The following is a 23,533-nucleotide window of genomic DNA, read 5'->3' on the forward strand; positions in this document are numbered from 1 at the left end:
TCGTAAAATGATAAAATACAGCGAAGATATTAAAATATGTGCTTCCATTATTCATACTTTTGAAATATATTTCTATTAACTTTATATCACCGTATCTCCGTGTTTATTGGGTCTTTTGCATGAAACAAAGACTGGCATATAGTTTCAAGCCAGTACTTTCGACAGAAATACACATATACATCCTGTTGAGCAGGATCTACAGTTTCCAGTATTTTCCGTTTCGTAAAATGATCAAATATGGTGAAGATATTCAAATATGTGCTTCCATTTTTCATACTTTTGAAATGTATTAACTTTATATCATCGTATCTCCGTGTTTACTGGGTCTTTTTGCATGAAACAAAGACTGGGATATAGTTTCAAGCCAGTACTTTCGACAGAAACACACGGCAATGTTGTCCGGACTGTTTTTTTTATGCGGCACCGGCTTGAACAGGTCATGTGATCTGATCACGCCAGCTTGACGGTCGACTCCAAAGGGTTAATCCCAGTTTTCTTAATTATATGAACAAAATCATCCTTTCCCCGGCCTTGTCAATGCGATTTCATCCTTCTGAGGGATGTTTACATACCAACAGGTTACACTGGTGGTTGGATGTCATTTGTCAGTTTTCTTTTTCACTGCCGTCTGCATCCCACTTTTTCTTGCTATTTAAATCAATGAGGAGCAAACTAGCCTACATGTTTCAGGCGTTGATATCTTAGATTTTATTCTCCATATTTTATTAATTATGTTAGTTTATGTTAATAAGTGCATTTGCTAGGAAACAAGACAAAACAGTAAAAAAAACAGCCTGGGAGAGGAGATATTGATTCTTGTGGCGCAGGTCCAACAGACAGTAAGAAGAGCTCTTTATGACGAGGAAGAAGAAAGTGTCACAGTCAACTTGAATACCTTTCATTATCAGGTGGATAACAAATACAGCAGCTCAGAGCTAAGCCTTTGGTTCATCCAAGGATTAATTATTGGTTTAGCAGCCAGTGGACATATAATATTGCAAGAGTCTATTAAAATACAGATTTTCTAGTGAATGCTTCAGTCTGCATGTATCAACAGTCAGACTATAATGATCTTGACAAAGTATAAAGCATTGCAAACTCTGGGAATATAATCATACGATAGCAGCAGACTAAAGAAGCATAGGACCAACTTGAAACTTCTCGGCATATATAATTATAACTCAAAAACTAGCTTAAATACCCGGTACTTGTAGCCTGCCTTTATACTTTAAAGTATACAGTATATTCTTGTTCAAACACACAATGTAAAATAATTAGAAGATGTGAATTCTGTTTGTCATATTTTGGAAGCAGACTGGTAGGTGTAGCAGGCAAAGCAGAATTGTTTTGTGTTGTTGGTTCTGTATTGTCTACACAATATAAACATTGCATTGTTTGAATATAATGTATGTCTCAACACTTAGCCCTACAAGTTCTCTTAACATTTGCATCTGTCAAAATACATTAGATACTTCAGTGTGAGTTATTGTTAATGCAGTTATTTCAGAAGGTCCTTCATAATACTTATTGCAGAGCCTCTGTATCCCCCACCAAAGTGGTTCCAGTGATTCAGATAGTGGAAGAGTTGGTAAAGCTGGTTTCTCTTTGCAAAACCTGGAGCTTTAGGAATCTTTTCATGGTAAGCAGAGTAAAAAGAGCTGTCAAAGCCACCAAACATCCCGGCAATACCCAGCTCATATTCTGAATGACCATAGAAGGAGGCTGGGTCAAAGATGACTGGGCCTTCTGCACACTGTGCTACGTTGCCTCCCCATAAGTCTCCATGGAGGAGAGCAGGGACAATCTCCACATCTGTGAAAAACTGAGGGATCTTCAGCTGTAAATAACAGACACAATATGTAAGTTGCACTGTCAAATCATTGATACAAACATAGGGACATGCATACAATATATTGTGTTCTTGATGGGGTCAAAGTGGAGGTGCACCTGTAGCTTGGCCCATAGTTCACTGGCCTGTCTGTCTCCATAGGATTTCTCCACCATGTTAAGCTGGTGCTGCAGCCTTTGCTGGGAGTAAAATATCACCCAGTCATCCTGCCACTCATTTTCCTGTAGACATAAGGGGAAACAATAAATGCAGTAACACTTAAACACCACATAAATGTACTACACATAGATATTAGAGATTACAAGACAATTTTGTTTTGACAGATTTGAATTTTTTACCTGCGGTAGATATCCACAGCATGTAGGTAAACTGAAGCCAAATGTGTCAACCACAGCAACCTCCATTTGTCCAGCTCCTTTTCCTGTGTACAGTAAAATACATTATACAATCATCCGCAATAAAATAGCATCATATTTTGAGAAGCAACTGTTATTCAGTGTAGTAATGGAAAAAGGATGATTTTACTGTGCATGTGTATTTTTTTTTGAATGTATGAAGGTGATGTTAAGTTGAATTACCCACTGTCTGCTGCTCTTTATTTAATTTGTCCAACTGTCTCTTGTTGTGAACATGCAGATTTGCCAGCTGCTCGCCTAGGTGGTTTGAGTACCTAAACATTGGGTTTGGAAATAAGTAAAGTATTATTTGAAAAAAAAGATACTTTTACAGCTATATTTTCACGATGATCTAGCTTTTTGGCAAGATATGTCAGAAATGTCTGTGTGCAAAGACAATGTACACACAGTTTGGATGGACTTAATGATGCGTTGAACTGATGAACTAGTGCTTTATCTTTGGTTCCATATAAATATGGCTACTGTTCAACAGTGTGAATGGGAAAGGAGATATATTAGTGATATCATGGCAGGATGCTATGTTTATTAAGTACTATAACACTTGTTAAACCAAATAATACTTTATATCTTACCTAGAGTTAGTATTTTTATACTGGTCCCCTTTACCAATTAAATGCCACAGATACACATTTTCATTTTGCCCTCTATTTTACTGATAAAGTACCAAACACATTGTCGGAGGTAGCTCTTACTTGGTGAGACCTCTCATGTCCAGATGTTCCATCACAAATGCACATCCTCCTGTGTCAAGCTCAATCACCTTCACAGGCTTGGGGACTTTAACAGTTTCTGTCTTTAAAATTGCTTCCAAACTGGCCATCTCCCCATCGAACATCAATTTGGCCTAAATAGAAAATGAGTTTAGGCTGGTGAAAAGTCCAGTAGCACAGATCTAAACACTATTTAGCATGATAAATAATTATTGTAATCTTAATAATTTCACAATGTGTGCATAAAGTTTAGTGGCAATCTGTCTAGCTAGCTATAAGAGGGTCTATCTACTGAGAACTTATTTGGCCAGACACCAACTGAATACAAGTCAGTATATTTAATTCAAATATAAAACAATGATAATCACATACCTCTTTCTTGTGATTGATCTTCACAAACACTCTCCCATTGTCAGTATCATAACTCTGGCCCTCGCTGATACATCCACCTCCCGAGTGACCCGTTGACTTCAGCATGGCTGTTCCCAGCTCTTTCTTTAATTTAGCTTCCATGGTTATTATTGCCACCAATTTGACAGGATAAAGTGTTGCTAATGCTAACAACAAACTGCACTTGCAGGGCCCGAAGTTAGGGGGGGCGTTTTGACCAGGTTTTTGACAGCTTCCGGGGACGGTGATCTTTTTTCTTCCGTTATGTGTGGAATGGTCACCAATCAGAAAAACAGACAGAAGTGACTCATTCATATTTCGTCCTATCACAGCAACGAATGACGGCCACGTGAGCGTTGCCTTGGTGGCAAGTGAAGCTATAACGACTACATGCTAGCATTAGCTTCGGTATGCTCCTGAACAAAAATGAACAGCAATGACATTTGTCTGCTTCTTGGAGCAACTGGCGTCGGGAAAACGTTGTTGCTGAAACGTCTACAAAATATCCTTTGTGCACAGTAGAATGTTTTGAACTACATTTGAGAAAAGGTGGAATATAACAATTAAAGTTAACTGGTTGATCTAGCAAACGTAGGCTAATTTAGCCTGATGAGCTAGTGTAACGTTAGTAATTCCAATTAACTGTTAACTAGGCAAGTTACAGATTAAGTAATCCATAAACTGTATACAAGCGTTTTGTAGATAATTATTGGATGTGGCCTAATATCTAATCTTGCACCGGAAAAGTACACATTTAGTTGCAAAACAATATTTGTAGACTGGATTTGAGCAAATACATTCCACGATACTGTCACACTGTATTTAAATAACATGCACATGTATCAAAACGATTAGTACAAACTGTCCCTTTTATAACTGATCAAACATGTCGTACGATATATCATAAACTGTTTAAATATGATATTGAAATAAGTTGCTTTCTCTAAAGCTGATGGTTATCACCAGTGGATATCTTCCATGACATATTTAGTTTACAGCTCAGTTTGCATGGATTGGAGGAACTGGGCGAAACTCCTTCTACCCTGCCTACAGTAAGTGTTATTGAAAGGTAGCTTTAATATATTCGCAATTTTTATGAGACAAAGCCATCAATGTAATGCCCTCGTTTTTGTGTAACCTCCACAGGTAGGAACCAACCTGACAGACCTGAAACTGAAAAAGAAGAAGGTGACATTGAGAGAGCTGGGAGGCTGCATGGGTCCTATATGGCCGAGTTACTTCAAAGACTGCTCATCTGTAATTGTATGTTATTTTTACTGTGTTAATTTGCAACAGTTGACAAAAGACTGGTCGCATTATTATTATTATTTTTTGGCTTTCTCATAGTTCATGGTGGACTCAGCCAACATTGCTCAGATATCCGCCTCCTGTATCCAGCTGCTGTCAGTTCTCTCTGCTGAGCATTTGCACAATGCCTCTGTGCTTATTCTATTCAACAAGAGGTGATATTCACACACACATAGTTCACTAAATGTACTTGCCATAGCTGTAAGTGGTCAGTATCAGCAGAAGGAACAGAATATGTATCCATTATCTTAATTCCGTCTCTTGGTGAGATTTGTTTTTGCCATTGTGTATTTTCTCATTTTATTTGTTATTTTTCCCCTTGTCCAGGGACATGCCCTGCACTATGAGTCTCGTGGAGATAAAGTCGCTGTTCAGAATGGATGACATCATTGCATCTGCTACTCAGCCGATCACAACACAGGAACTCAGTGCCCGCTCTGGACAGGGACTTCAGGAGGTGCTGAGCTGGCTGGAGTCCATCATAGTCAAGTGAAATATCATGTTTTTTCCTTATGAAAATATGCTCCTCCCACAAGACTTGATCTAGCTTCTTGGCAAGATATGTCTGAAATGTCTGTGTGCAAAGACAATGTACACACAGTTTGGATGGACTTAATGATGTGTTAAACTGATGAACTGGTGCTGTATCTTTGGTTCCATATACATATGGCTACTGTTCAACAGTGTGAATGGGAAAGGAAATATATTAGTTATATTATGGCAGGATGTTGTGATTATTAAGTTCCATAACTCTTGTTAAACCAAATAATACTGTAGATCGTAACAACAGTTAGTAGTTTTTATACTGGTCACCTTTACCAATTAAATGCCACAGATACGCTGCTGGAATGTATGACTAACTGCAGTTCGATTCCCATGTCTAAGTAAAGACTTGTTTTATATTAAAACAAAATAGTCTGATTTCTGTAAGTGGTGCAGCATGGTGGCAATGAGTCACTACCAGCAGGGGGCATAAAGTTAACAAATACTGTAAGCCTGAGATTTCATAATTTCATTATAATGCAATGATATCACAGAAAAATTAGAACATACAAAATAATAAAACCAATTAAAGAATGACGCAGTGTTGCAATTACACCCTTATATTTGATGATTCAGTGGATCACAAGAAATTAATTAAACTCTTACATTTTCTCATGTTTCCTTACTTATTGTTAATTTTGAAGCACTTCCAGTCCTCCAAAACTATCATTTCATTCAGTTAAGCCCAGCAATTAATTTCCCTTGAGTATAATAATGTACACACTGATGTTTTCATCAGTTCTGGCGCCAACAGAAATCCACAATCCATACAACTCTTGTCTCTTCACAGGAATAAAACAAATCTATGTGCCTATGACGGCAGAAGTAGTGAGCAGAAGACGTGTTGCCTTCTTCTAAAGCCATAGTCAATTTGCCTGGTAATTGTGGCTAAGTGAACAATTAACAAACTGAGCTTTTGTGTATGTTTTGTCTAAATTGAATTTGCAAAAGGTAGAAGGTTAACATGACACTAATTGTTTCTAATAAAAATGGTGTTATCAATTGTATATACCCTACTTATGCAATCATGACAAGAGTAGCAGGACAGATCGTTGCAGAGAAGAGTCGAACCAGCTTGCATCAATCTAAGTGTAACTACATTATAACACATTATAAAAACGACTAAGAAGTCATACAAGTCCTTGGGGTTGAAGTTCAGTCTTTGATTAGAATTATATTTCAAGAGCAAAATCTAATAGCGTTCCCCTTTTTCTTCGATTATATTTCCAGTTTAGTTGGTCCTCATAAGAAAGGGTTCTGGCTGCTGTGTGCAGCCTGTGATCCGTCGGTGCTTCCTGAAGAGAAGGGCAACAAGGGCTCAGGGAGGGTCCCCGGCAGGCCGAAGCCTGGCTGGGTGGGGTGAGTGAGGGACATAGGGAGGCTAGTAGGCTGGTGGCTCATTGGCAGGGGCAAGGAGGCACTGTATGGAAGGGAAGTGCCCTGAGGCGCCGAAGATATCGAGCCAGAGCCCAATTGATTCAGAGTTAGTTTGGGCTGCTCAGTTTGGAATGGATTGTTAGGTGAAGGAGCACTCAGCCCTAGACAGAAAGAAAACAACAGAAAACTATTAGGTTTGCCCCAAAGGAATACTTCCCCCACAAATATGTTCATATTCTCAACCCTTCTGCATTAACAATCACACACATGCCCAGGCACACTACTCGTATGTGCAAGTCAGCTTCATACAGAATGGTTTAAGGACCATGTGTTTGGTGAGTTGTGAGCAAACCAAGTGAATTAGACTGTGATTATACTGCAAGAGTTGTGCGAGAGTTTGTAAATGGATCATTGATATTAGTGATGGGAATTATGGCTCTTTGAAGGGAGCCGGATCTTATGGCTCCATTCCTTTGTGAGAGCCGTTCAAAAGAGCCGTTTTTTTTAAGGGGGCGGGGTGAATAGGTTTATCTGCGAAATATACCTTTTATAATTCAATTAAATGTAGCCCTGTTTTGACTAATGATTTATATGTGTACATATATATCACTTAAATTATTCAATACATCCTTTGTACTGAAGTATTCAAAACTAAAAATTACATTTTTAATATAAATTATTTGCTGTGGCCAATTGTTTTCATTGCATTTACAGATTCTTGTAGAACTACGCTATAAAAAAGTAAATGGCAACACCTATACAAACTGACAACAAATCTTGGCTGAGCCTAATAAATATATTGCAATGCTCAAAACAGCAGCATCCAACAGTCTACTTGGATATTACATGTCACTGCATGCATTCACGGAGCACCCGTAGCGCGGAGATCATTTATAAAAAAAATTAAAAGGCTTGTTCGCGGGCAGGAGCCGGCTCCCGTCGTTCACTTTGAGCTGGCTCGTTCGCGACCGACACATCACTAATTGATATGGTTATGCTACTATCAAACACAGCGCCAATGTAATACATGAAGAATTTAATTTGACTCTAGATTCTGCATAAATGTGAGAAAAATAAAATTGTAATAGATCAGTCTACACAGAACTGATTTAAAGCTAGAGTTTCAGCTATTAAAGTCTCTTGACTTCCTTGGTCTTTCCCTTGTAAAACAAAAATAGTATTGTATCTTCAGTCAATAGTACAGATATTACCTGATAGGAAGGGGTTCAGGATCTTGGCTGGGGGGTTTACTGGGATCAAGGCGTCCAGGTTCACCAAGGAAGCTGCTGTGGGGCCCAGGAAGGCCTCAGGTGTCCTGCATGAACGAGGGCTGGGGGCAGCCAAGCTTTCTCCAAGACGTGACAGGTCAAAAAGCTCAGGACTGCCCTCTCCTCGCCCATTCAAGTTCACCTGGCCTCCATCCATGGCCTCATCAAACAGATCGCCATCTAAAAGCGAAAAAATATTAAGTTCTTAAATTGCAAATGTGTGGGATGCACAGAACCACAAAACAGTAAAATAATTCACTGTTTACCTGAGGGGCTTCCAGGTCGAGCATCGGAGTCCCTTGTAGCTCCCATGTGTGCTGAGAATGCATCCATTCGAGGAGAGGCTATAAACATACCCACATACATTTCATTATATTATTTAAATATGTCTTTGTAAATATCTATGTTGCACCTCCTATATTTATTTTTCGGCTGAGCTGCATGGGAGCTTATATTACCTGTGCTGGGAGGGAAGGCCCATTCTTGGCCGGGGGCCTTCAGGTGGCTCTGAGGGTCATCCCAGGGGTCGACTGTGGGCTCCCATGGTGGAGGGGGGCTGTTGGAAGTTGGCGGTGCCATCCAGGGAGGATCTACCCTCTGGATGTTGGTGCTGCCTTTTTTAGTAACAGACAGGTGAATGAGAGAGAGAGAGAGAGAGAGAGAGAGAGAGAGAGAGAGAAAAAAAGAGAGTCTCCTGTTTTAGCATGAACTAAAGGCAGAACATGCTATGCCGTAAATATGAAGAATGGGGGGGTTTCATTCCAACACTGCACTCTAAAATAAGGCAACACATGCTTCTGACTATTATTTACTACACAACTTGGGCTCAAAGGTTCAGTTGGATACTTTTAAAGGAATATATTTCTTCATATTTGCTCTAACTGTCACATTTCCCTGACAGGGGGATTAGAGAAATAATAAGTAAAAAAACTAATTCCGGTTTCTCTGCCTCCTCCTGTTTTGATTATATATATCTCATCACAATATGGAAGGATATGGTAACGGTTCCTTTAAATATGATAAAAAGTTACTTTTATAAAATATAGGCAAGGCAAGTTTATGTATATAGCACTTTTCAGCAGGTGACAATTCAAAGTGAATATACCAACTTATCCTTTGAACTCTCCTTCTTTAGTCATGGTAAGCTAACTCAAGTCTCACCCATTGTGTCCCATGGATCCCTTATCTCCTGAGGAGCGGCTGCCAGGGGGGGGGCATTATTCCATCGGTGGTCACGAGGAGGCTGAGCTGAGGGCAATGCGAAAACATCTACAAGGTCCATGAAGGCAGTCTGACAAAAACAAGAAAAACAGGGTCAATTGAGTATATTGCTTCTACTCTCAGACGGTTATGAAATCCTCAATGAAAAAGTTGAATTTCATTTTTCAAAAAGTGTAATGTTATTCTGGAGATTTAAAACATGATCCCACCAAAAAATCAAGCACCTAATAATGATCAAAAGTCAATATAATTTGTAATTTTATTTTAGTCCTCGAAGCATGAGAAAAACACTAAACTCCAATGTATGGTTGTATTTCACCACCCCCATTGAGATATTCCATACCCCAATATTTCATACCCCGCCTTTAGAATCCATCTCATGTTTGCTTTCCTCCAGAGCTTTCTTGAGCGTCAACTCATCTCCTTGGCGACTGAGCTGCTCCTGTCAACAGAAAGACACATGGTTGCCTTTGGGCATGACAGCTTCCGGCAAAATTCCCATATTGTAATTTGTCACTTCATATTGTATTTATGACTCAACCCATGCTCACTAGCTCCAAAGCCAGCTTGCTTGTTTTTTTCTATGACCCAGATATAGATGAGTGCGATGGGCACAAACCAACCAAATTCTGTGGTCAAACAGAAGAGAGATATCACTCTGATTTCTAACAGAGCAGCTCTATTGTGGCATAGTTAGAGAGGAAAAAAGGGAGGAACAGGAATGAGACAGTGAGACAGGAGGAGAGAGGTCACACCAGATAAAACAACAGTGATAAGAAAGAAGCAAGTTTGACATTTTAAAGTGCTTGATAATCATTAGAGAAAACATTAAAAACATGGAGGACGATTCCCTAATCTGTAACCTAAGATGAAAGGTAGGATCACATTACTTAATTCAAGGTAATGATCTTGAAGATTTCCATTTGAAAAAAAAGTCTATTAAGTAACACAATGGTCATTGAGCCAATGATTCACCAATAAAAGCACTCGCATGTGTAGTATTTCAAACTTGATCTATGTGGGGACTTTCCCAGGAAAAGTCCCAAGAGTCACACGATAAGTGACCGTTTCATTCACCCAGCTGTGGATGGTTAGGAGAGCCAGAAAGGTTCCCTGGAGCTAGTTAACTGTGAAGTTGCTTACAGTTTTTTTGGTCTAGAAAAGCTGATAAACTATGAAACAAGCAATGACTGCAGCAATAATTGAAAACAACTTCAAAAAGTTTGATCCAAAGACCCATCATCATTTACTGTTTGTTGCCACAGGAAACAGTGACATGAGAATGTAAGTTTAAATCTCAGCATCTCCAAAAATAAAAAGTGTCTCCCCCCCCCCCCCCAGTGACAACAACAAACCCTACCTGCTGGTGCTCCTCCTTGCTCAGGCTCAGGGCTAACTCAAGCTGGGATTCTTCATCCATTTCCAGTGCCACAGGTACAGGTTTGACTGGCTGGGTGGGGAGGGGGTCCAGGGAGGAAATTACAATTAGTATTTGGTCAACAAAAGGGTAAATAATGCTTGGAAAAACAGACAATACATTGCATGCAATTATAAAGGTGTCCCAGTCCGGCAGAGTAAAAGGGTCCAACCTTCTGCCCTTCCCTGATGCCACACCAGGAAAGTGTTTGACATGATCTCATTCTACGAGGAGAGATATAATGGTTAGTTGAACAGAAGGATGAAGCCTCTTCTGATTAGTCGCTGTAAACAAAAAAAAACATGTATTTTTCCTGTTCATGGTTAAGGGAAGCCGGATGTAGAAAGGAGAGTGAGTCGTGCATGCAGTAGTTTTTCTCAAAAGGGCTGAGACTCTATCGTGAGGTTGGTTTTTAGTGTGAAGAGCAACAGAAGATGTGCTTTAGAGCAAAGGATGCAAAGGAAGAGTCATCCTATATCCCAGCATACTTGTACCTTCTTGGTCTCCTCCTTGCTGAGAGTCATAGCAATCTGGAGCTGGGTCTGTTCATCAATATCCACTGTAGGAGGCGGCTAGGGTCAAGCAGGAAGGATTAGGAGGAAGACTTTTTCAAAGGGAAAGGTAAAAGCTTGATTTAGCTTGAATGATTCTTAAAGAACTCTAACGATTTAAGGTTATTCAGATCAGAGAAATATCACAGAAACTGCTGTGCAATACAACAAATCCCCATAGAAGCAGAGCAGGAGTCACGGTGGGCAACGCCTGTCCTTGCCATGGAGACGAGGACAGGCTGTAGGAGTGGATCAATGCACACATCCTGTCTGGCTCCTCACTCACAGTTTCCTCGCTCCAAAGCATTGCTCACACGGATTTGTCAAAGAGCCATTATTGACCACATCAGAGAGAGAATTGATGAGATCACTTTCTGTTAAAGGTTTCTGTAAAATGGCGGCCTAGTAGAGACAGGCACTTGTAGTGTGCAGTAGGGATGAGAGGTTTGTGTGTGCTCAGTGTGTGTGTCTGTGATATCTTAGTTAGAGGTACCTTTTCACTTTCTTCTCGGCTCATAGCCAGGGCCAGCTGCAGCTGCAGCTCCTCCTCTCCACTGGTTGATGGCAGAGCCTGCTCCATGTCTGGAGCAAGTCGAGGAGAGGAAGACGAGGCTACAGGGACAGAGGCAGAGAAGACGGGTGTGAACAGAAACATTAACAGATTAAAATAAACAGGAAAACAAAGAAGGAACCCTTTAGGCTGACACTGTTTTTGAATGTTAATTTGATTCCACTGCCCGTTGTTTAGGGCCTTTGCTGGCATTGCTAGCCACGGCCTGCCTAACTCTGCCTGCACCAAGAACAATGGGGCGCCTGTGTGGAGAGTTAGGGTGGTGGAGGGGCAAAGGAATGGATGGGTTGGAGTGGGGCCCATCTTATTACCCTGAATCCTTTGGGTGGGATCCAGGACGCATGTCCAGGTTTGGTGGAGGGGATGGGCCAGGGGGGCCGGCAGTATGCCAGTCTGGGCATCAGGCTGTGGGTCATGGGGCTAAAAGAGGGAAGCTGGCTACACGTTGGCAAAGTCAGGTCTCAGAAACCAATCATTTCCACTGTGCTGCCCCTCAATATCCCATTATGAGCTGGAATGCTTGCTGGCAATTAGCTGCTGCCAACCTCTTGCCCGCCACCCAAGCCATCAGTATACCACCATGACGGGTTCCTAAAATCTAAAAGAGATCCACCACTATCCTCCCTCTGAAATCTTAAAACGTAAAATCCTCCAGGGCAAAGCGACAAAATTGCAAAAACAAAAAAAGAGAGTTGGAATTACAGCAGCAGACAAGTGGGCACGCATGCATTACGATCACAAATGTAAGGGTTTTTGTGAAAGCATTCCTCTCTGAATAAAAAACGACTCATTTCAAATATTTGCTTTGATTGTCAGAGTGTCTGATGATTTTAAACTTAGAAGTATATGTTTTTACTACAAACACTGCTTCTATTGTTACAGCATTACACCTGGTAACTGTTTCTACCACATGTTTCTACCACATGTTTCCACTGGCGCACCCTCGTCTACAAAACTTATTATGCAATAAACTTGTTTCACGTAAGAAATATATTGGAGTTTCGAGGGATTATATCTCACCCCCATCTGAGGGCATTTCTCTGTTTACACCATGAAACAGGCCTCAGATTGTTCTGTTGAAGCCACAGCTCTGCTACTGACTAACACCTTTGAATAAACACCGTAAACCACACAGACAAATGCCAAAGTATATAGTGCACAGCAGGCATACCACATCTACAAAGGCCACACAATGCTTTTTCAAAATATGTTGTACATATCAATGACATCAGATGTCCTAATCCCTACACCCTCACTGAGGAATCACTTTGGTCCTATATTCTAGCCACCTAACCAACATCTCTACCGTAGCAGACAGATCGTACAGTTATGTAAACATGGTATCCAGTTGTGTTTTCACATTTGATTGAGACATGCACAAACAGGGCCTCCTCTCTTTTGTAAATCCAGTTTAGCTGACATTGCTGTAAACAGGATAATGAAAGGAATGCAGTTGTCCTACCATCAGTGTCGAGCAAAACTGAAATAATGGAGGACAAAAAAGTAGAAAAAGAAATACTCATCAGAGCTTATATGTTGGAAGGAGTTGCTGGTATTAAAATAGCGTCCAACCCATTGAGAAACGACAAGTGAGAATTCATTGATGTAGAGATCTCAAAAACTTGGCAGAGAGTGAAAATATTTAACTGAGGGGTGTAACGATCCCTTGATCTGGATTATATTATATTATTATTATATTAATGGATCAATGTAATGACAGACAATCCATAATAGTGTGAACACATCAATCACATCACCATCTTAAAGATACACCTTTGTTTTCAAATGTCCATTGCTGTGTCATCATTTATAAGTCTTTTTATATATAATTTTTTTTAAAGAATATATTGATTTTCATTTAAATGTCTAGGAAGACCAAATTGAAGTTTTTTTTAGCCTAGTTAATTTAAAAGTAGAAATCCTATTTTAATAAAGCTCATATAAACATTAACTGACAGTGTATCTATGAAATGGCTTTTTTGTTGGGGTCAAAAGGAAAACCTAGACAAGGAATGCTTTTAATCTTTTCTTTTTTACTGCCTTGATCATTTATAAGGTTACATTTACTATTATCTGATTAACTTTGACCTGTCATGGGTGCATTCCTGACAAATGACAGATCACATGCCAAAAAAAATAGTTATCATTCATAGTTATCAATGTTACTCACAGTGAAATGAGGATGGTGAGCCTCGGCACCTGCCAGCCTCCTCCGCATAGGCCCCTGCTGGCTGGCTTGTGCGACGTCCCGGGTATGGAGGAGGAATTGATCCGGAGCCTAAGCTACTGCTGGCCCCGGCCATGCGTGTCTTAGTCTTCAGTGCTTGGCTCCTCTCCTTCTTCAGCTTTTCATCATCCTTCAGCAGAGTCACTAGCTGCTTGGCCTTCTCCCGGACATTAACACCCTGGTCCCGTCCATCTCTATCTATGTACTGGAAGTCTTTTAGTGTCTGGATGCTGTAAATGTTCTCGCGGCACTCTTTGGCCACACGCTCGGAGCCTGATTTGATCAGGTAGTCCAGCAGGGTCATTGCCTTATATACGTGGCGCCAGTTTTTACCATGGTCATTAAGCCGCTTCCAGATCATACCCATAACCTCCTGAAAAGCCACTACATTAAAGGTCAAGTCTGAGATTTCAGACATTAGCGAGCTGGGAGGACCCCAGGGATCGTTGGAGGTGGCCTCCCGTACCTTGACCTCAGCCTCTGTGAAGCTGTTGACCATGTTCTTCACCTGGCGGCGCAGTGATGAGGTCTGCATGATGGCAGTAGCGTTTCACAGGTGGGGGAATAAAATAGTCTAACAGCAGGCCAGCCCACTGCTTTTGTTAGAAATCTGTTTAGTGGAGAAACGCAATGAAGCAGAACTCCTTTACTTCAGTGATGTCCGCAAGTGTGTTCCTGAGGAAAGAAAAAATATATATTTACATTAATATTCGAATGTGAAATATTTATAGAGAGAACTTTTTCACAGATAATACACACAACAATCTTCTTCAGTTACTCCTTTTGCTTGAGTTACAAACATCACTGCTGACTAGAGCTGAACTCTTACACATTGTTTCACTTAGTAATTGTGTTTGGAAGGAGAGAGAAACCACCCAGCACCTTCCAGCAATGTGAAACACAACACCTGGGCTCAGTTTTCCCTGAAACAACTTGGTGAGTACATACCGAGCACTGTTCATAAGCAATGAGTAGCTTGAAAGAGATATTCTAAAAATCAATTTCTCAAAATAAAGCAAACATTAGTTTCCGACAGAGGGACTTCAACCTAACCTGTCAGTATAGATATCTGTGTTTTACTTTTGAGCAAAAAAAACCGGGAGGGGTGGGCGCTCCACCTCCACTATCTTTCTGACCTGATTACATTATCACAGCAGCAGTAGGCCTTCGAAGCATTCAAAGACTGACAAACATGTAACTACTACACACATATCCACACAGTAATCCACCAGAAAAACGTAATTACTTTGCTGTTTTTTACTTTTATTTGACATCAATAGTCATATCTATTTGAATGCATATCACATTGTCCTGGATATTGGACTGCTTTTCCTCACAAAGGCGGGGCAGTGAATCAGTTGAAAAGGTTTAACTCAAAATTCTGTCTTATCTATTTAACTTGGAAGTGAAATGCATAAACACAGATAATCAATCCCCTTTACTTAGAAGTAAAGTGCTGTGTCATGAGTAAGTATTTCCAGACTGTTACGAAGCCTGAGATGAGAGATATTAAAATGGTCGATATCCATCCCTATGACAAAACAGATTCATAACCGATGTAAAATACAGCCATGTTGATATTGTCACAAAATGTTTTCACTAAAAACCTTAGTGTTCAACTCTTTATAAACCTCAACATGCTGTGGGCATGCTATGAATAAAGGTGACAGCACTTGGCTGGCCTGCATTATCAGTCATATCATGAGAGTGCTGTAAATAGATTGGAGAGTGGTCGTAAGAAAGAAAATGCTTGTGGCTCAGCGGACCACAGGTTAAATCTCAAGAGGTGACCAATGCTCGCCTTTCAGTCCCATTATCTCCTGATCCCTGGGGTCACTTGGCTGGAGAGGAAAAGATAACCGTTTCAAATGTTCTCTTCCAGTAATGCCTTTAAATCAAAGAGGAACTGAGCGTGGAGGTTTAATGCAAGTGTGACAATTAAACTGCTTCTTTGACTAGATTTCTAACACAATCTGGAGGCCTCCATGAAAGCTGTTCTTACAGACATAATATAGTTAAACTAATGTCTGACAAATTACTATCACTTCAGTTGGACTAAAAGGCAGTGATGAAAGAAGTAGTCAGATGTTGTACCTTAATAACAAGTAGTAATAATGCCCCTGTGTAAATGAATAAGCATCATACTATGTTAAGTACCAATAGTAAAAGTATACATGTTAAATCTAAATATAGCTACAGTATAATATAGTATAGTTTTACAGTTATTGATATACAATATTGCTTGTACAGCACTATCACATTGCCCTCGACATTGGACTGGAGTTGGTGTTTTTTTTTAGCTTTGATACAGTTGGGTAGCTAATGTGTAAAAATGTGTAATATATTACATTTTAGTTGGAATTTAAAGTAAAATATTTCACTTTAAAATGTAGTGGAGTAGAAGTACACAGTACCATTCGATGGAAATACTCAATTTAAGTAAAAGTACCTGAAAATTGCAGAAGCCTTATTGAGTTAATGTACTTACTTACATTCCCCCTGCTAATAGTAGGTAGATAATGGAAGCACCACTCCCTCCCCACCACTACACACACATTATACTCCTATCAGTCATCCTATCTTTCATAACAAAACGAATACTTCTCCAGCAGCTTGAGTGTAACTTGTGACCTTGACATGGTTACATACTGGAGTAAAGTATTTACTTTGTCTGATTCCACCTATGGCATACTTTTGTAAAGCACATTCTCCAGTTAAAAAAAAAAAATCAAGCACAGTTTAAAGTGAGCCCATCAATTCCTAACATATTTCATCATACTTTTGGGAATCAAGCTGTTCCCAGACCAGGCCTACATGCCCTCCCAGGTGTGTCTGTTATGTCTTGCAGATGTTTGGAATAACACAAAAACCGCTGGATGAAAACACGGGTCTCGATTTCACTCGTGTCCTTTTTGTCCCAAACTAGGACGAATGGAGCCATTATAGTGCACGTTGCGTCAAATCATATGATCGAGTAGGAGAAAGTGACCGTGACTCAGCTATGTTCGGGAGTTAAAAAAGTTGGAACCTCGACAGAATAACAAGAACACGACCCCGATCCCCTCTGCGTCCACTTTCCCTCTTACCTTCATGTCAAAGCGCGTCAGTGGGGTCCCAACTTGGGGAGGCTTTGGGTGGAAAAAGAAACGCCTCCGTCTCTCGACATATCCCGTAGCTTTCGGGTAGAAAAATGTAACTATAGTTAAAAAAGAAAGGTCGCCTATTCAAAGCAGATGGAAGACGTGTGTGCTCAAAATGAATGCACAACTAAACCCGGTAGTGCTGTTTTGTTATCAAACTTCCTTGAGAGTGTATATCCCAATCCAGGCTTGCAGATGGCAAAGCCCTCCCCTAAAAAACACACACACAGTAAAAATGGATGGATTAGGGAGAGAAGAGAAAGGGAGGGAGGGAGGCCTGCTCGGTGAATGCAGAGTCAGACTTAACCCCTTCACCGCCTGATGAAAAAGCACCTTAGCTCACTGGAGCAGGTGATCACTGAAGAACTACACACAGCTTAACATGACAGACTGTGAGGTGTAAGTGGAGACACACAGATTAAATCTGATAGTACCCTATCCTAAAAAGATAATGGTTATCCTATATAAGGCAGGATTTCAGCATATCAAAAAAAATACTGCTAAATATTAATGTATTAAAGGAAGAACCCAAAAGATATAGGATATGGGAGATAAAAACCACTGTGACCAGGTGGGCTCAAATCTATAAGTGAATACTACAAACCCTTTTATTTTCCATAGAGCTATGCTGTTAAGAGTGATTGAACATCCCAGAGGGATACAACAACCGACCGCATTTCCTTTTCAGCAACTTCCTCATTGCATCTCTGCTCTTTACTTATTCATTAGAGCTAATGGAACGTGTATGCATTATACAACACCCAAATATTTTTTGTGTTTACCCTGGCTTAGATCATTCAAAAAGTGCTAAGTAATATCTGTCTCTATGAGAGAAGGATCATGAAGTCGAGGGGGTAATGATTAGCTAACTGTGGGAGAAGCAGAGAGCAGTGGGCTGGTTGACTGAGCAGGATATACAGGAAATACCAGCTCCACCTTGAAACAACAAAGTCACAACTCTTGGAGTCAACACAAGGGCAACGTTTAGATAATTTAAAATTCATAAAGCAGGGAAACTTCTCAGACAGGATTGTTCTAGTTCTCAGAAAGTGTTTCAAATAAGTTTATTGTGTGGGAGCATATGTCTTGTTGCAGCTCCTGTTTGATTTGTATGTGACTCTCATTGATCGGTCGGTGGAGCCAACTTCATATACCTCCTCCAGGCCCTCCTCCTCTGCCTGGCACCCTATGTCTTTATTTCTCCTGAAAACAGATGCCTGAACACTCTTTGTTTCCGAACAAAGGCCTGATGAGGTCAGCGCAGGGGGGACATGCAGGCGAGGCTTGGGAAAACGGAGGGGGAGGAGAAACAACTGATAAATAACACCAGCCTGCTACTACATCCCAGTGATGTCACACAGGAGAGGAAATCTGACTTGTGTGTTTGTGATTATGGGCCTAAAACCAACATTAGTGCTTGTGATGACTTTCTGTCCACTGAAGGATCAATTTTCTAAAACTTCACTGTATGGAATCTACCTCTCTTTGCTGTCCTCTAGTGGTTTTATTTTCATGTGGGTTATGCAGTTTTTTTTTGGTTCTGTGATTAGAACATCAGTAAAGAATATTTAGGGCCCCAGGTTCATGACATATCAGCTGGCCCCCTATAATTTGATAAGAAATGTGCATCAATGAATTAATTCAAAACAAATACAAATAACTTTGAGTAAAGATTCATATTCAGTAGGAGTTTTGTAATGCAGCATCCTATGATACTATTCATAATCATTATGTCTGTGACAACTATTTTTTGAATATTAAGTATATAAAATGTCAGAAAATAGTAGAAAAGGCCAAAAAAAAATCCCCTAAAGCCGAGTTTAACACATTTAAATTATTTCTTGCCTGAACAACATCTAAAAACCAGGAGATTTTGCCCTCTGCAAAATAAACAGAGAAATGCAATATAACAGAAGATATTTAGTTTACAATGATAAGAATGTTACCCTACTGATTAATTAGCTTAAAAATGACAAAAATATATATAGTTTATTATACAAATTAAACCTTACTAATTTTCTGTCAAACAACGTATCCATTAGACAATAATTCCAGCTTTGGGGTAATGGTTGGTTTTTCAGTGCCTTGCTAAATAATGAGAAGAAAATATTTTCGACCACATTTGCATGGTGTTTAAAGCACCAAACAAACACAAACACAAGAGTAAAGCAGTCAGGTGAAGAAGGACTCTGCCTGGCCCTGGAAACAAACAGACGGTCTGTTCAGATGATACAGTAAGTGTCAATTTGATAGGTTGATGACGTGTTCCAATCATTTCTATAAATACGAACATAGTAGAATATGTGACAGTGCATGGTTTATATATTTATACGTGTACCCATGGTGCGATCGAGTATGTAACAGCGTCTGTAAGTGTGATTACAAATGAAATAGGCAGGACGTTGTAGTGACGAAGAGTGTTCAGGGAAATTATAGCAACGGTAGGGAGGATTAACCCTTGTGTTTTGTTGATATTAGGTTTCCTTTCTTATTGTTAGGGTTCCCATCAGCGTACAACAAAAATATTAAAATTATTTCTGCATGTTTGAGTATTTTTTTATTTTCTTCTGACCTTAATATAATCAGTATGTAGGATATTCAAGTGTATCACAAACTTAAATCAAATAAAGTTAAGGTTTTACATACAGTCTACATATACAATTGTTTTAAGGAGAGTTCATCAGCACTCCAAGAGATATAGAGGTGAGCAGTTCTCTATTATGTTTCCCATCACGACATGGGATCTATTTTTGTATGATGTAGAGATTTTATTCTGCAATCAGTCTTTTCCTTTCTGTACTGTCAGTGAATTATCCAATCCTCTTCAGGTTTAGCAGATAGAAAACCATTATGTGAAGTGTTCTTACAGAGTGGCCTTGGTTTGTAAAAGGGCTGGTTGAATGTAGAAAAGCTGCATTTATATAATATGTTCCTGCTTCTTGGTTTACTGCCAAGTACAGCTCAAATATTCAGTACTTTAAAGTCGGGGAGGAACGTGTTCTTAGCCGTATCACGACTAAACCTTCACTCTTAAATATATATAAATGCATATATATTATTGACTATAAAGCAAAGGTAAATCTTTATGCCCTAAAGTGATGTCTCTTGCTATTTTCCAAACCCTTATATAGAAGGAAAAAAACATCCGATTGCATAACGAGGCATGTGAGTTCTAGAGCGGATAGTGAGCTGTTTCTCAAGTCTTGATACTGAGAGCTTTGTGATCACTTCAGAAAAATGCAAGGTTTGCAAGTACTGTTCATGACAGCCTCACGAATTATGCAATCCCAGATTCACAGCTATGTCAGGCTACGTATAGGCACATCTTTTTGATAGGCTTATGCAACAAACAAAAAGTGTGAGGGTAATATGAACATAGTCAAATACTAAAAAGTGACAGGTCACAAATGAAGTGAAACACATACTAAATCCTAATTGATATCCTGGCAGCATTGTAAACGGAGAGGAAGAAAACATGTCTATGCTCTCACATCCAGTGTCCATGGCAAAAGGGGTTTAGTCAGTTATCTGTCATTCATCTTTTATTTATAATGTGGACATCTAAACGTGAGGTGCTAAAACATAGTAGCTTATAATGTACAGTAATTAAGTTTGAATACATCAGAATATAACAAGAATTTGTCTCAGGACAACATGTACAAAAGCATAATTTAAGTCTGATTTTGACTATTTTAATGTATTTGTGCCCGCAACTAAAATGATTTTTCATTGAAACTGCTTTAAACACTTGGGAAACCTTCTTGCTTTTTTCCATGTCTATTAAAGATTTAAAGACTCCAGGACAATATGAATTAAATGTGTGCAGCGGGGAGGCGTGTGGTGCAGTGGGTTGAGCGTTGGTGGTGCAGTGGGTTGAGCGTTGGTTCAAACTGTAGTCAGCATGTCGTTATTTCCCTGGGCAAGACACTTCACCCCAAATTGCTCCTGTGGGGATTGCCCACAGTATTGAGTATGTAAGTGTCTAACAAGTAACAAGTGACATGTAATGTGTGGCATTTTCCTTATCATACTCAGTAGACTCTTTGGATACAAATAAACACATTTTGACAACTCTGTATTTCCAGATTTTTATAGTCAGGCTGAGCAGGAATATACAAGTCTTTTTTAAGAAACACTGTGATGGTTTTTAAAACATAATACAAACACATGAAAAAACAGGTTACCACAAAACTGCCAAAAAAATGATTATTATCAACATGACAGCATTGTTAGGAGAGGATAACCACAATTATTAGGGTTCAAACCTTCAGTGTCCATCTTATTGATGCTAAGGAGTGCTAATTTATCATCCATTATGGCAACACCTGAACATGGCTAAAAATAGATCCTTGATTAGGTTTGAACAGATCAGAATTTCCCAAAGGTTTGCCTCAGAACAAACGTCTGATTTGGTTTATTTTAGTCTTTGGACACAAACATATAGATTTGGGAAACTCCTCTCTCTTTGACTCCTCTCTCTTCCCACACTTATCGACCTAAATCCTTCAAAGGAAAACTGCAATAGTTAAAAAATGAGATCGTGTGTGTTTTTTGTTTGTGGGCTGCATGCCTTGTCTTTCTATATAAGGAGCGTTTGCTCTGTGGGAAAGCGTGACGCAGGCACTGCGCTCTTTGTGGGTGTATAAGAGGCGCCTCTCGGCTCTGTTTCTACGCACACATGGGGAAGCAACTTGGGTCGGTAAGATTTTGATAGCCTCTGGTGTCTGGGGACGCTTGAAAGAAAACGGAGATGAACGCAACGATTTACCTTTCCGTTGATGGCATCCTCGAAACGTTCAACTCTCTCACCAGGCATCAACAATCAGGCATCACGCACCCAGTCATGCAGAGCTCAGCCCTTATCCCAGTCACGCACCCCAAAGTCTCAAATATATCTAAGACAGGCATGGGCATCATCAAAACGGTGAAAGGGCACTTGAGACAACACGGGGTTGAAAGTAGATCCAGTTCTGGAAATCGGCAGGTTTCAAGTGATCGACTCCCCTATAGGTCCGTGGATCTGATGGAGCTGGGTCTGGCCAAGCCTAAGAACTGTCACAGAATAGTGGTGCTTGGCGCGCCAAAAGTGGGTAAAACCAACATCCTTCAACGATTCTTGGGGAAACAATTTGAAGAACAATACGAACCCACAATCGAGGACTTCCACCGAAAACTCTTCTACATAGGAGGGGAGGCATACCAGATCGATATTCTGGACGCCCCGAGTGAGAGGGACTTCCCTGCAAAACGGAGGCTATCCATTCTGACAGGTGAGGCACTTGATGGTTAATCATTGCAGATTTTGATAAACTGTAGAATTCGGTGTTGTATTAGAAATATAATATAACATGACATGCCTTAACAATCTCAATCTCTTTCTTTCCAGGTGACACCTTCCTGCTTGTGTTCAGTTTGGATGACAGAGAGTCCTTCAATAAAGTCTGTGAGTTTCTAAACGAGATCAAAGACGCTAAGGCGAAGTTACTGAAATGTAAAATTCTCCCGAGAGCCCCAGCAGTCGTGATATGTGGGAACAAAGCGGACTTGAAGGCGCAGAGAGTCGTCAGGCAGTCAGAGGTAGCAGAAGCCCTCGGTGAGGATGTGACATTCTTCGAAACCTCTGCTAAAGATGGTACTGGGATGGAAGCTGCGTTCAGGGGCCTAGCCTCTGTAGGCAGACTACCTGACGAGACAATTCCGTCACGGCATGAGATGATATCCCTCTTCACCTACCAGTCGATGTGCATCGGCCGGCGGGGCAGGAGAGGGAGCCGGGGTCTCTGTGCGCCCTGTGCCGCAGTGGACCCTCTGGCGTGCCGCCCGAGCTTCACCAGCGACCTGCGCCTGGTGCTGAAATCAAGCACCAAACACAACAAACCCGAGAGGTGTCAGATTCAATGAATTTCAAGCCTTCTCGATCAAACCAATTGTAGTAGTATGCTGCAATATCATATTATGTAAGGAGTTATACTCTGCGGCACATGGCTGGACCAGTGCATTCATTTCTTGTTTTTGTATGTAACTGCATTTATATTATCTTATGTTAATAAAAACAATATTTCCAATTGTCATGTGTTTCTGGTCTAACATTCACTTTATTTCAGACATGCAGTTTATTAATGAGATGCAGATATGCTAAGATTGTGTTCATGTACGTCAGCAATTAATTCAAGTGGATCTTGCGACCTCATTATAGTGAGGAGATGATTCACACTGATCTTAAACTTCTTCTTATATTCGTTCACAATACAATAGTTAGATCTAATTTGAAATCCTCCCACACTGCTGTGAATGGAACCCAGAGCTGAGATGTAGCAACGCTTTCTAATAATTATAAGTAGCCTAAACACTCATGTGTCACCATAATGAGGGAAACAAAGAGTTAAAGCATCACGTATTACGTATTATTTATATATACAGTCTATGCGTATTACAGAGGGGAGACAGTGAGAGACATGCTGGACTCTGAAATCAGCACCATGGAGAGAGCCCACACAAACCCTGATATACCACTGAGTAGCAATTCAATTTTAAAACACTCAGCC

The 23,533-nt window shown here is 40.2% G+C and overlaps 4 protein-coding genes across 6 annotated transcripts; 2 read left to right on the forward strand and 2 right to left on the reverse strand.

The window, feature by feature from the left end:
• Positions 1-813: 813 nt before the first annotated feature.
• On the reverse strand, positions 814-3,680 carry fn3krp (fructosamine 3 kinase related protein; the record flags this gene model as incomplete). Its single annotated transcript, XM_079644866.1, has 6 exons — positions 814-1,837; positions 1,948-2,070; positions 2,188-2,270; positions 2,428-2,519; positions 2,958-3,109; positions 3,348-3,680. 6 exons carry the CDS (start codon positions 3,678-3,680, stop codon positions 1,499-1,501), a joined length of 1,122 nt encoding a protein of 373 aa, XP_079500992.1. The 3' UTR covers positions 814-1,498.
• Positions 3,681-3,731: 51 nt separating this feature from the next.
• arl16 (ADP-ribosylation factor-like 16) lies at positions 3,732-5,828 on the forward strand. 2 transcript variants are annotated; one of them, XM_079644873.1, is made up of 5 exons: positions 3,732-3,867; positions 4,362-4,417; positions 4,512-4,628; positions 4,713-4,828; positions 5,001-5,828. In XM_079644873.1, the coding sequence occupies exons 1-5, from the start codon at positions 3,792-3,794 to the stop codon at positions 5,164-5,166; spliced, it is 531 nt and encodes a 176-aa protein (XP_079500999.1). In that variant the 5' UTR covers positions 3,732-3,791; the 3' UTR covers positions 5,167-5,828. The 2 variants fall into 2 exon arrangements, with proteins under 2 accessions (XP_079500999.1, XP_079501000.1); XM_079644874.1 differs by having other exon boundaries at positions 4,512-4,553.
• On the reverse strand, positions 5,761-17,221 carry epn3a (epsin 3a). Of its 2 annotated transcripts, XM_079644859.1 has the most exons (11): positions 16,935-17,221; positions 13,792-14,523; positions 11,544-11,662; positions 10,994-11,071; positions 10,443-10,532; positions 9,441-9,524; positions 9,023-9,152; positions 8,320-8,475; positions 8,128-8,205; positions 7,805-8,041; positions 5,761-6,754 (listed from the first exon to the last, which is right to left on the reverse strand). In XM_079644859.1, exons 2-11 carry the CDS (start codon positions 14,381-14,383, stop codon positions 6,459-6,461), a joined length of 1,860 nt encoding a protein of 619 aa, XP_079500985.1. In that variant the 5' UTR covers positions 14,384-14,523; positions 16,935-17,221; the 3' UTR covers positions 5,761-6,458. The 2 variants fall into 2 exon arrangements, with proteins under 2 accessions (XP_079500985.1, XP_079500986.1); XM_079644860.1 differs by lacking the exon at positions 10,994-11,071.
• A 3,907-nt stretch (positions 17,222-21,128) lies between these two features.
• Positions 21,129-23,057, forward strand: rasd2a (RASD family member 2a). Its single transcript, XM_079644867.1, has 2 exons — positions 21,129-22,258; positions 22,375-23,057. Exons 1-2 carry the CDS (start codon positions 21,739-21,741, stop codon positions 22,887-22,889), a joined length of 1,035 nt encoding a protein of 344 aa, XP_079500993.1. The 5' UTR covers positions 21,129-21,738; the 3' UTR covers positions 22,890-23,057.
• Positions 23,058-23,533: the final 476 nt, after the last annotated feature.

The sequence above is a fragment of the Notothenia rossii genome (assembly GCF_949606895.1).
Source record: "Notothenia rossii genome assembly, chromosome: 8".
Lineage (NCBI taxonomy): Eukaryota > Metazoa > Chordata > Actinopteri > Perciformes > Nototheniidae > Notothenia > Notothenia rossii.

Bases quoted from the DNA above. Each gene is read 5' to 3' on its own strand.
- rasd2a (XM_079644867.1), top strand. From the start codon at position 21,739: ATGAACGCAACGATTTACCTTTCCGTTGATGGCATCCTCGAAACGTTC. The intron at 22,259-22,374 runs GTGAGGCACTTG...CTTTCTTTCCAG, and splicing joins GAGGCTATCCATTCTGACAG to GTGACACCTTCCTGCTTGTG.
- arl16 (XM_079644873.1), top strand. From the start codon at position 3,792: ATGAACAGCAATGACATTTGTCTGCTTCTTGGAGCAACTGGCGTCGGG. The intron at 3,868-4,361 runs ATATCCTTTGTG...TATTTAGTTTAC, and splicing joins GTTGCTGAAACGTCTACAAA to AGCTCAGTTTGCATGGATTG. The intron at 4,829-5,000 runs GTGATATTCACA...CCCCTTGTCCAG, and splicing joins CTTATTCTATTCAACAAGAG to GGACATGCCCTGCACTATGA.
- epn3a (XM_079644859.1), bottom strand. From the start codon at position 14,383: ATGCAGACCTCATCACTGCGCCGCCAGGTGAAGAACATGGTCAACAGC. The intron at 10,533-10,993 runs GTACAAGTATGC...CTCCCCACCCAG, and splicing joins GCAAGGAGGAGACCAAGAAG to CCAGTCAAACCTGTACCTGT. The intron at 9,525-10,442 runs GTAGGGTTTGTT...TTCTGTTGACAG, and splicing joins GCAAGGAGGAGCACCAGCAG to GAGCAGCTCAGTCGCCAAGG.